General features: G+C 37.4%; 1 protein-coding gene across 1 annotated transcript; it reads right to left on the bottom strand.

Moving 5' to 3' along the window:
* Positions 305 to 12,741, bottom strand: LOC8062588 (GDSL esterase/lipase At2g42990). The gene is made up of 3 exons (XM_002459838.2): positions 12,250 to 12,741; positions 9,261 to 9,753; positions 305 to 727 (listed from the first exon to the last, which is right to left on the bottom strand). Exons 1-3 carry the CDS (start codon positions 12,652 to 12,654, stop codon positions 534 to 536), a joined length of 1,092 nt encoding a protein of 363 aa, XP_002459883.1. The 5' UTR covers positions 12,655 to 12,741; the 3' UTR covers positions 305 to 533.

The raw sequence follows: 13,642 nt of genomic DNA, 5'->3' as shown, positions 1-13,642 counted from the left end.
TTTGGGACGAAGGGAGTATATATATATCCAGGGTAGTGTTCTGTTGCACCTCTCGCTTATCGAGAAATCAAACTTCTTTTAAGTTTGACTAATGATCTGAAAATAGTATCAATATTTATATCTTCAAATAAGTATACTCCCTCCACCCAAAATAAGTGCACTCTAGAGCTTTGATGAAGAAATCAGTGCTAGTGAGAAATTACAAATATACCCATATAAATGAATTATTGCACTTTAGGAAAAAGAGATAGTAGGAAGAACGAAATTTAAATTCTAAAAATGCACTTATATAAGACTGATGGAGTATTATGAAAGTACATTTCATAAAAAATCTAATGATACTTAACACATCATATAAGTATCGGTACTTTTTATATAATTTGATAAAAAAATAAAAAAGTTTGACTCCTCGATAAATGGGACGTGTGTTTATTTTGAAACAGAGGAGCGTATGCTTTCAATAAAACACACGGGTGCTCTCTTGGCTAAATAAAAAAACTCGGTAATAGATTACAAATACTGTACAAATGATATCACAGGAACACTCCCGATGTACTGTTGAGAATTCTGTCAGCTAATATCCTGTACACCCTCTCCGACGGGTGAGCTGAATCGAAGAAGGCATACTTATCCACGTCGTGACACGTCAGTGGTTCATCCAAGCCGCAAAAGACAGCAGTCTCGATGAGTCCTGTGCCACAGCAACCTTGCGCAACGTTCTCGAATCCTGGTCATGGTAAACAAAACCCGACAGCGTGAATATTGCAACAAGTTGTTCACTCTCTAAGGGTTAGTCTCAATGCATTCTCAATGCATGTTTCATGAAGTACCATGCACATTAAATAGAGTGTCACATAAGTAAAATTGCTGACTTGGTAGGATTATTAAATGAAATAGTTTCATTAGATGAGAGAGGAGTTTCATCACCATAAAACTCTTGTAGCTCGGAGGTAACTGTGTCATGAAACTATGCATTAAGACTGGCCTAACGATCTAGTTCATTCCATTAGCAGCTAATTATCAGCTAGCTGGCTAATAGCTCACAATTAAAGTTAGCTAGCTATCTATTAGCTAACTACTATCACTAGATATACAGTTTTTCATCAATTAGTTGGTGGTAAAAGGGCTGTTAATTTTACCAAAATATCTCTACTTTTTACTATTTTCTATAGTTAATAGGTACCCCCTCTATATCAATGTAACACCCTAAAATTTACTCCTTTTGAAATATAGATAAAATTATTTAATTTTGTATTTTTGTGCTCATAAAAATATAGGAAAAATAATATTTTCATTAAATTAAAATTTATCATAAGGCATAGCAATATTATTATGCATACATGCTGGTGCATATGTTTTGATGTGATGCTTGTTGCTCCTTTATGTGTTGATAGTAAGAAAAATATTTAAAATACGTTTAGTACATCGATCTTCCTTATTCGGCACGTATTTATCTTTTATCTACAACCAAATTCCTTGTTTCTAAGCTCAAATTTTTATTAGAACCTTCCTAAAATATTTTCTTTATCACTCAAAGCACTTCTTTTAGTTCCTCGTCCATCAAGCAATCTCTACAAACTTTTCGGAAATTTTTCCATCTTCTGTTCTCACTTTTCTCTGAGCATGATCTAATTTTTAGATGCTCTAAACAATCTTATCATGAGCTCTAAAAACTTTATTCGGGTTCCCCATGTTCTATAATATCTCTGAGAATTTTTCCCGAATTTTCGGAGCTTTCGGAGTATTTTTCGTGGCTTAACTACTAATTCTAAACTTTTCTAGAATTATTTTATCAATGAAAATAATTAATTCCGAAAATAATAAATCTCTTATTAGTTTTTCCAACGTCAAAGCCCATAATAAATCCCAAAAACCATATAGTTATTTACTAATGGGCTTTAATAATTAATTAGGCCTATTAGTAAAGATGAAGGTTGCAAATCAATTAGTACCATATCGCTAGTTGACGTGGAGCTGTGGAGTTTCTCTCCCTATATATTTGTACCAACCCTTAGGTTGAGCACACCAAATACTACCATATGGGAAGCCTCTAGTTTGGGGATTCCTAAGGTAGTAAAATTATATTTTATCCTTTCTCTACACGTTGCCCCTTCGTCATCAGAAGTCGAGCACCATGCCCTGGTAGCACACGACACCGTTCGTCTTCCAATGTCGTGGCTTGCCATGCTAGTTCCTTCCGCGAGACATGGCTGAAGTCGTTGTTGGCACTTGAGTTGTCCATGGACGGTACATATCTACTCATCTCCTTTAAACCTCTGTTTTTCTTGCTAACTCCCAATATTTATAGTTAATCCCGCTTAAATCATTTGGCGTTGATCTTTGTAGCTCCGTTTTGCTCTGTTCGTTAGTTTCATACGTAGCAGCAATGTTAATTCGTCACATGTTTTATAATTTAATTAGTAATTGTTATGGGTACGATTAGCTTTCTATTTTTTTTAAAAAAATAATAACATATGAGTTACACTTCAATAAGTTATACGCAAGTGTGAAAACAATTTGATTGCTATCACTAATGTGTTCTGAAATTAAAATTTGATTAAATTAACTCACGTCATATGCAATTGAAATGGATGCTTTCATATATTTATTTTCTTTAACAACTTAAGTTTAACTAATCTGAAAACTACTTAAATATTTTTAAATAAAATATGATTAGTTTTACCTTGGCTTTCTAAACATAATTTGACTTAACTCAATTTAGGTATTTTTCCCTGTAGTATCTTATACATATTATATATATATAAATAAAATAAATAAAACTCGTAGTTTTCTTTTTCTCGTAAAATAAATTTTATGGTAGTCGTTTAGTTCTATTACGCTCTCATTAGCGTGCTTTTTACGTCTGTGTGCTGGTGGCGATACGTAGATTAGTTTCAAATCTTTTTATTGTTTGGTGTTTGTTCTAATTTAGTTCTATTATTTGCTTTGTGTATGTTTGGCTCCGATTGCTTGTGTGTTTCTATTCGATGATCGAGTTTAGTCGGTGAGCAACTCGTGGTGATCAAGAGCGTTTCGGTGATCAAGATCAAAGCTTTGGCAACAAGTGAGACCAGCAGGACCAAAAGGATAAGCAAGAGCAATTGGATTGAGGCAAGTATAGCATTTGGATTTTAATTCTGTGACCATGATCGTGTGACTAGATCAATGTTAAGTAATAAATGATAAAAATGACTTTTTAGCCACTTGATGATTTGTCTGTACGTGATCACCCGGGACAACAGTGCAACCATGAGGGCTATAATGGCTCTGGCTTTAGCTCAGTATGAAGACCTTTTCTAGCTTGTTAGAGGTTACCCGAAAGGGCGCTAGAGGGGCTGAACCGACACGGGTATAGTGCGAGCCCCTGTCCCTATGTGTATAGGCTGCGCGTCATTGTGCCATTCGGAAGGGGGGTATCTATATCTGCTCGCAAAGGAAACCTTGCGGCCCTAACATGTTAGACGAACTTTTGAAAGGCTTCATAGTGATCCCTGCCGACCTTCCTTGGAAGTGGGTTAAGAGGCTGATCACCTCGGGCGAAAGGGTAAATCATGACTCATGGGTAAAGATGTGCAACCTCTGCAGAGTGTTAAAACTAGTATACTAGCCGAGCTCACGGTCAGGAGCGGCCTTGGGGACATCTACATTAAGGATGATGATTCTTGTGTGTTAAATATGCTCAGTGTTTATTGTTTAATGCTTTACATTATTTATGTCACACTGATCATGAGATTGTGGGAGCTATACAATCTAGTTGCTATACTTGTTGAGTTCGACATGGACTCACTCTTGCTATTTCCCCAAACCTCAGGAGAAGTTTAGGCTTGTGATCAACGAGTCAGTTGGATCCTGTAGAGAGAAGTTAATACCCGAAGTTTGGAGTTGTCTATCCGCTGTTTGCTATCACAGGTTATATCTTTTATACTAAGTACGTTATATATTTATGCATTGTCTTTTGATATTACCCCTTATTTGTAGCTATATGTGGGATTTGACTTCTAAAACTCACATATGGTGCGTATCTGATTTGTCCTTAAAATCGGGTATTACAAAGTGGTATCAGAGCAATGCTGGCTGTAGGACGCAAGCCTAGTTAGAAATTGGTCGTCTTAAGGTTTTGGAATTGTCATAAAATCCTTGCTCTATAAACCTTGGTACTTTCATCCATACTATATCCCTATCCTTGCTATTTGTCTCTACCTTGTTGCTTATTTTAAAAGTACTTGTTCTCACCTTCACTCCTTGATTTGGTATGCTTTTAGAACCTTTTCTTATCACCTTCTTGCGTCTTTGAAATATAAGTTTTACGATCTCTACCCTTACTATGAAGAGAACGATAGTATCGCAAGTTGAGTGAAGTGTGAACCTTCGATGCTTAGTTGGTTTGTTATTATGTTTATGCTTGATTTGGATCTTTGTAATGAGTGCAGTGATTTTGTGGGATTTCTCTACAATATCATTTAGTTTATAGGCCTAAGGCATAAGGATTAATGAAATAAGTAGTTGGGTATGGCTATCTTCTGTTTCTGTCCTTTGCTGTTTTCTGGAGCAGTCTGCAATGATTCTGGTGTATCTTCAAGATCTGATCGTGAAAAGTTTATCCAATTTTTCTGGGAACAACTAGACTTCAATATATTTCTCTGACCACAAGAATCACCCTCATAGCTGTTATGGTTTGGAAGTTACAAAAATCACAAAATGATACATATGTTCTGTCAGGAATCTGGACCAGTTTTGGTTGCCTAATATTTGAGACCAATATAACTATAGAATTTGGAAAAGTGTTCTATAGAAAAGATGTACACAATTTGATAATCTTTCCAACGGTATAAGATGGAACTTATTTGGATAAGTAGAACCTGAGATATGATATTTACAATTGGATGTTTCTGTTCTGTATCAAAGTCTGGGCAGTTTTGGTATTCCCCATTTTCGGCCAACTTGAAATCAGAAGATGGGAAAGAGTTGTATACGAAAGTTGTAGAGGATTTCATAAGCTTTTAAACAATATAAGGATCATCTGCAGATGATTTAAGGAGCTCTAGATATAATTTCTGGAAGTTATTGCACCTTGGCTGAGACATTATCAGGAAGGATATTATAATTGGCTATTTTACCTAAACTTAAAGACAGAACCTAAGAAGGTCTTCTACGTGAAAGTGGTAGAGAATTTCATAAGTTTTCCAATGATATAAGCTATAACTCTATTGGAATAACAGAATATGAGTTATACCTATTTTTCTATGCTGGTGTTTTTCATATCGCGGGAAAATTTCAGGATACATGTTTATTCTCTTGCACATAAGCTCTTTGGGATGTCATGAGTTCTCAATGTTAGCTAACTTGTCTAGAAAACATGGAAGATACCTTTCTTGTGCCCTAGTTGACTTTTCATAAGGGGGGTAGCCTAATTAAAGGAGTTACAATGAGAAGGATTGGCTAATGTTGGATCATATATGAGGATCACAAGTGTTCGGTGAATTTGGTTTTGTTTCAAGATATCATCTCTTTTAGAGAATATCAATGGAGGTATATGTCATTGCTGATACTCATAGATTGAGAGTTATGCTTATGAGGATCAGATGACACCAAAGTCTACAAAGTTATACATACAATGTGAGAGTGAAACAACTTGATTGTGATAAAGGTACCAATAGATGGAACATAGTGATGAAACCAACCTTGGCTCAAGAGACTCGGTACAACGAATTTAAAAGACTATATGATGTGTAGCGTCTAAAAAGGATAGGAGAAATAAGTTTAAAGAAGGATCGTACCTACTACACTACACTAGGTGTCTCGTCAATATTTTAGGAATACTTGAGGCTACTTGGAGTAAGAGAGTGGAATCATTGCAATGAAGATATAACTACTCAAGAAAGTGAACAAGATTCAAAATATACATCTCTTTGATAACCGTCTTCCGAATCTCGAGGACGAGATTCATCTTAAGGGGGGTAGAATTGTAACACCCTAAAATTTACTCCTTTTGAAATATAGATAAAATTATTTAATTTTGTATTTTTGTGCTCATAAAAATATAGGAAAAATAATATTTTCATTAAATTAAAATTTATCATAAGGCATAGCAATATTATTATGCATACATGCTGGTGCATATGTTTTGATGTGATGCTTGTTGCTCCTTTATGTGTTGATAGTAAGAAAAATATTTAAAATACGTTTAGTACATCGATCTTCCTTATTCGGCACGTATTTATCTTTTATCTACAACCAAATTCCTTGTTTCTAAGCTCAAATTTTTATTAGAACCTTCCTAAAATATTTTCTTTATCACTCAAAGCACTTCTTTTAGTTCCTCGTCCATCAAGCAATCTCTACAAACTTTTCGGAAATTTTTCCATCTTCTGTTCTCACTTTTCTCTGAGCATGATCTAATTTTTAGATGCTCTAAACAATCTTATCATGAGCTCTAAAAACTTTATTCGGGTTCCCCATGTTCTATAATATCTCTGAGAATTTTTCCCGAATTTTCGGAGCTTTCGGAGTATTTTTCGTGGCTTAACTACTAATTCTAAACTTTTCTAGAATTATTTTATCAATGAAAATAATTAATTCCGAAAATAATAAATCTCTTATTAGTTTTTCCAACGTCAAAGCCCATAATAAATCCCAAAAACCATATAGTTATTTACTAATGGGCTTTAATAATTAATTAGGCCTATTAGTAAAGATGAAGGTTGCAAATCAATTAGTACCATATCGCTAGTTGACGTGGAGCTGTGGAGTTTCTCTCCCTATATATTTGTACCAACTCTTAGGTTGAGCACACCAAATACTACCATATGGGAAGCCTCTAGTTTGGGGATTCCTAAGGTAGTAAAATTATATTTTATCCTTTCTCTACACGTTGCCCCTTCGTCATCAGAAGTCGAGCACCATGCCCTGGTAGCACACGACACCGTTCGTCTTCCAATGTCGTGGCTTGCCATGCTAGTTCCTTCCGCGAGACATGGCTGAAGTCGTTGTTGGCACTTGAGTTGTCCATGGACGGTACATATCTACTCATCTCCTTTAAACCTCTGTTTTTCTTGCTAACTCCCAATATTTATAGTTAATCCCGCTTAAATCATTTGGCGTTGATCTTTGTAGCTCCGTTTTGCTCTGTTCGTTAGTTTCATACGTAGCAGCAATGTTAATTCGTCACATGTTTTATAATTTAATTAGTAATTGTTATGGGTACGATTAGCTTTCTATTTTTTTTAAAAAAATAATAACATATGAGTTACACTTCAATAAGTTATACGCAAGTGTGAAAACAATTTGATTGCTATCACTAATGTGTTCTGAAATTAAAATTTGATTAAATTAACTCACGTCATATGCAATTGAAATGGATGCTTTCATATATTTATTTTCTTTAACAACTTAAGTTTAACTAATCTGAAAACTACTTAAATATTTTTAAATAAAATATGATTAGTTTTACCTTGGCTTTCTAAACATAATTTGACTTAACTCAATTTAGGTATTTTTCCCTGTAGTATCTTATACATATTATATATATATAAATAAAATAAATAAAACTCGTAGTTTTCTTTTTCTCGTAAAATAAATTTTATGGTAGTCGTTTAGTTCTATTACGCTCTCATTAGCGTGCTTTTTACGTCTGTGTGCTGGTGGCGATACGTAGATTAGTTTCAAATCTTTTTATTGTTTGGTGTTTGTTCTAATTTAGTTCTATTATTTGCTTTGTGTATGTTTGGCTCCGATTGCTTGTGTGTTTCTATTCGATGATCGAGTTTAGTCGGTGAGCAACTCGTGGTGATCAAGAGCGTTTCGGTGATCAAGATCAAAGCTTTGGCAACAAGTGAGACCAGCAGGACCAAAAGGATAAGCAAGAGCAATTGGATTGAGGCAAGTATAGCATTTGGATTTTAATTCTGTGACCATGATCGTGTGACTAGATTAATGTTAAGTAATAAATGATAAAAATGACTTTTTAGCCACTTGATGATTTGTCTGTACGTGATCACCCGGGACAACAGTGCAACCATGAGGGCTATAATGGCTCTGGCTTTAGCTCAGTATGAAGACCTTTTCTAGCTTGTTAGAGGTTACCCGAGAGGGCGGAGGGGCTGAACCGACACGGGTATAGTGCGAGCCCCTGTCCCTATGTGTATAGGCTGCGCGTCATTGTGCCATTCGGAAGGGGGGTATCTATATCTGCTCGCAAAGGAAACCTTGCGGCCCTAACATGTTAGACGAACTTTTGAAAGGCTTCATAGTGATCCCTGCCGACCTTCCTTGGAAGTGGGTTAAGAGGCTGATCACCTCGGGCGAAAGGGTAAATCATGACTCATGGGTAAAGATGTGCAACCTCTGCAGAGTGTTAAAACTAGTATACTAGCCGAGCTCACGGTCAGGAGCGGCCTTGGGGACATCTACATTAAGGATGATGATTCTTGTGTGTTAAATATGCTCAGTGTTTATTGTTTAATGCTTTACATTATTTATGTCACACTGATCATGAGATTGTGGGAGCTATACAATCTAGTTGCTATACTTGTTGAGTTCGACATGGACTCACTCTTGCTATTTCCCCAAACCTCAGGAGAAGTTTAGGCTTGTGATCAACGAGTCAGTTGGATCCTGTAGAGAGAAGTTAATACCCGAAGTTTGGAGTTGTCTATCCGCTGTTTGCTATCACAGGTTATATCTTTTATACTAAGTACGTTATATATTTATGCATTGTCTTTTGATATTACCCCTTATTTGTAGCTATATGTGGGATTTGACTTCTAAAACTCACATATGGTGCGTATCTGATTTGTCCTTAAAATCGGGTATTACAATCAAATTATAGGATGTTTTGTTTTTTTCTACTAAAAATGAGTTAAAATGTCATGTTCACTTGCCGACCATTTAACAATATTTTTTTATCACAATAAATCAGCGAACAGTTCAGCCATGACTTTTCAGACAAGCGAACAAGAGTAGAGTGAGTAGTTGCTAATACTTAATTACCGATTGGTTGGGGGATTTCAATCAAATGTCTATCAATTAAATGTTTTTAGTTGGGTTTGACTATACTCAATCAAATAGTTTAGCTGGCCGGGTGTGCGGCTAACAATTAGTTAGTAGGTCATCAATTATCTCGATCCTTTTGAAATCACGCAGGTAAAAATTTTTAGTAACAGGCTCCAAACGACATTACCGTTCAAAGACAAGTAACTTAACACAAGATGCACGCTATGCAACAAAGAACCAACAGTACAGTATAGTATTGGATCACTAACCGTAGTCCGACGGATTGGCGACGATGTCAGACAAGACGCTGTACGTGTCGCCTACGTAAACCAGCAGCGCGCCGGCGAGGTCACCGTTGAGCTTGGCCACGGCCTCCTGCAGCTCGGCGTTGAACCTCATGGCCAGCCGGTTGTACTCCTCGTTGCACTCGCGTGGCTCTCCGTGGTTCCGCGTCCTCGACAGAGGCAAGCACCCGAACGGGGGGAGCCCCGTGAACCCCATCCTGCGCGCGCCGAGGTGGTAGGCGTCGCGGGCGGCGGCTCCGGCGAGGCGAACGAGGTAGCTGACGTACTCCGTCGGGGTATACTGGAAGGGGCGGATAGGGAGGGTGAAGTAGTTCAGGATGAAGTCGTTGGTGCCGATGCTGAAGATGTACACTGCATCGGCGATGATCTTGCTGGCCATGGACTCCCCCTTTGCGGCTTCCAGTCTCGCCTTGTACTCCTTGAAGTACTCCAGCTGCTGGCCCAGGGGTATAACTGACTGAAGTAAATTTAACACAGTTTCCAAACAACAGAGTAAGTTGCGGATTAGAAGGTTATTTTAGGTAAAGTATATACTTCTGTAAATCTGTTTTGGAACAAGGTACTTGGTAATTGGTATTAACAATAGAGTAAATTATATTCACCATATAACAACTTTATAGGCGGTGGAGATAGTATAACAACTACTCTCTTCATCTCAAATTATAAAATATTTGACTTTTTTTATCTCAATTTTGACCACTCATCTTATTCAAAACAATTATGCAAATAAAGTTAAATTTAAGTTATTCTTGTAGAACTTTTATTAATAAACTAAGCCACGACAAAAAAGGTGAAATTTTGCAAAAAAAATTGAATAAGACGAATGGTCAAACTTGGTGTAAAAAAAGTCAAACGTCTTATAATTTGAAATAGATTGAGCAGTAAACTGCTCAGATAGGTACAATAACTTGACAAATTGGTGCACGTATGGTAAACATTGTTAGTGTGATAAAAATATATACTCATATATTAAGCCTAATGTCATACTCATATATTAAGCGTAGTGTTAATAGCAGGTTTTTTTTTGGCACGTGCATTATACGCGTGGCAGAATTGCTTAAGATGATTTTGGCAACTATAAGGCCTTGTTTAGTTCCAAAATATTTTGCAAAATTTTTCACATTATCTATCATATCGAATCTTTAGACGTATGCATGAAGCATTAAATATAGACGAAAATAAAAACTAATTACACGGTTCACCTGTAAATTGCGAGACAAATCCTTTGAGCCTAGTTAATCCATGATTGGACAATATTTGTCAAATACAAATGAAAGTACTACAATGTCTATTTTGAAAAAAAAATAGAATTAAACAAGCGGCCTAATATGTAAGTCTGGGCAAATTATCCGATATCTATTACCCATACCCGAATTACTCGGACCCGAATCCGAATTACCCGAACCCGAGGTTTCCAATCCTAAAATCAGATAGCGATTTTGATTACCCGAAATTAGTTTGGTTAATTCGGGCAATATACCCCGATACTCGAACTACCTGAATTACCCAAACATTTATCTATGTTTTTGTATTTATCATGTATTGTTAGTTAAACATTAGAACTTATCAATTTATTAGAATATAATTCTCTTTGTTTGAACAAGTGACCGTAATATATTATTCTCTACAAAATGCTATTGAAATTCTATATAAATTGCTGCTGAAATTATATATAAATTGCTATTGAAATTTTGTGTAGTGTGTTGTCTTATAAAAATTCGGATAAATCGGGAATACTCGAACTCGAACCCGAATTATCAGGTACCTAAAATTACGAGTGGTGTCTTTTCAAGACTAATATCGAGTAGCAATTTTCATTATCCAAATTTTTAATTACCCGACCAAAAAAATCAGACAACCCGAAGCTTACTAATATGGGCATCACGAAACAGGTGCTCCACGGCGTCAATTGCCTAAGGTATTTGCGATGGAGCCTCATCAGTCATCACCGAGAAGCTAGTGTCCCCACGCTTGAATACAGTTAGTGATTTTGGTCTTGAACTTTAATCCCCTATTCTAATCATGCTAGGTTGGGATTTTCCCGCAAGGATGATCATTGGTTTACGACATGAATCTGGTTAACTAGTATTAGTTCTTATTCTTAAACTTGAAGGACTAGAACCCTGGTCTTCCTCTGTTTTTGCAGCACCTACTTTATTCTTGCCAATTATGATATTACAAGTTTATGTTTTCGCTTAATGGTGATCAACGGTTTATTATCGATACTAAAGTGATAGCATAGGGTACCGATAGGACTATGGTTTGTCGTGTGAATATTGTTACTCAATTTTTAAAGACGGCTGATTTCTTGAGAGAGACTGCCAGACTCTTTTTGATCGAAGTCAGCAAGGGAAATCTCAGCCTTTATTTTTTTATTATAATTTAGACCTATTTAAATTTGCTCCTACGAGAAGTTGAATCCAGATCTACTAATGCTACCTAGGTGCTCTAACCACTAGGCTAAAGATCAACTCTAAAAACACGTATAGTATATTACACCCATTTCACAATCCGGTGGTTTTGGTCGAATGAATAGAATGGGATGACAAGATCATCGTCTCACCCGTTCCATTTCAAAAAAAAACAAAAATATCATCTCATCCGTTCAGAATCATGTCTTCATTCACTCCAAAAACAGAGGACTCCAAAAACAGAGGAAAGATGCTTCATATTCTAATAGCAACTGTGAGAACGTAGGAAAGATGCTTCATATTCTAACAAATACTGGGAAATAATGAAAAAAAACAAGGCATAGCCGAATCTAGTGTGGTTTATCGGGGTCCGCCGACTCCGACGAAATTTGTAAAATTCTTTGTAAATTACTGTTTGGACTTACGAAAATTTATATCATATAGTAAAGTTGACCCCGATGACCCCAACGATGTTTTCGGTTACATTCGCCACTGTGGCATAGACGCATTATAGCAAGCAGAAGGTACAAAAGTTTGCTTACTGTGAATTTTGCTGTTAAATCATCCAGCCCGGTGGCTCCGGAGGCAAAGCTGACGCCCTTTGCGAGCTGGTCGATGGTGTGGCTGGGGTCCAGGTAGGCCGGCAGAGTGGAGGGCAGACCGAAGGCCTCTGAAATGAAGTCAGTGACAAGGCGGCCATTGGAGAACCTGCCGGTGGCGACGCCCCCGTTGAAGTCGCGCCCATACGGCGGGAAGTTGGCCTTGGCGATGGTGGGGATGAAGTTGTTGTTGCCCGTGTCCACTGTGGAGTCCCCGAACACGATGAACGCCGACACCTGCTGCTTGACGGCGGTGGCCCTGCTGCTGCTGGCCGAGCCAGAGAAATGCACGAGTAGAAGCAGCAGCAGCAGCAGCCAGAAGCACCACAGGCTGCCTTGAGACGACATATTGCCTAGCTTGCCTGGTAGTGTGATGAGGCCAAGCGGAGATTAATTAGGGACGACACAAGCGCGCACATGTACGTGTGTCAGTGTGTGTGTGTGTGAGAGAAATTTAATAGTGGTGCTGTTGAGGTGTTACCTCTATCGATCTTCAATGCCTGTACGTACGTATACTGTGAGATGATTAGCAAGATAACGCCCCCGATAGTGAGAGCTCAGATATTCTCTCTTTTTTCATATAATTTTGAGGCGTTTAACTAAACCTTTTTTTCCTTGAAATATCAGAAACACATCGGGAAAAAGAACACCTAGCTGGAAATTTGTATTAGGAGATAAACTTTTAACTATTCCAAAACACACCTTTGACTATAATTTTCTACTATGAAGAAATGGAGATGTTTTACGCCGCTGGTGAGCTGCCCGCATGCCATGGAGTCGAGCCTCGCCGGAACGAGACCTTGCTGCACAGGTCGCTTGCGGCGGACACGACCCTGCTCGGTCCACGCGGGCCAACACGGCCGCAGCGGGGTCGCCCAGACCCCTCGCTCGGCACTGACAAACAGCTGGCGCCGACAGGTCAGACCTGGCGAAAAGCGCTAGCCTATTTATTTATTTAAAAAGTCATAATTAAAAATATTATTTGCTGATTTATTATTAGAAAAAAATATTATTAAATAACTGACAGATTTAATAGATAAACTTAAGCGAACAGGCTCGGTGTCGAATTCCTGTCCGTGTCATCCTCTTCCGCCTCATAATCGAAAGAAATATCATCTTTGTCCTTCAGTAAAAAAGCTAAAATTGTCATTTGCCCAACCGTTTTTTTTTAAAATAAATCTAGACCCATATATTTTAGTACTCGTCCCATCTAATTTTGGTACTATCCCCCACATATTTAATACATCTAGATATTTTCACATTTGTACCTCCCATTTTTAAACCGTCTGATCGTATCAAATAGATAGCTTATATTTTTTTCAATATTATAAAATTC

The sequence above is a fragment of the Sorghum bicolor genome, chromosome 2 (assembly GCF_000003195.3).
Source record: "Sorghum bicolor cultivar BTx623 chromosome 2, Sorghum_bicolor_NCBIv3, whole genome shotgun sequence".
Taxonomy (NCBI): domain Eukaryota; kingdom Viridiplantae; phylum Streptophyta; class Magnoliopsida; order Poales; family Poaceae; genus Sorghum; species Sorghum bicolor.
Note: the sequence above shows the minus strand (reverse complement) of the source record. Positions and strands in the feature narration are given on the sequence as shown.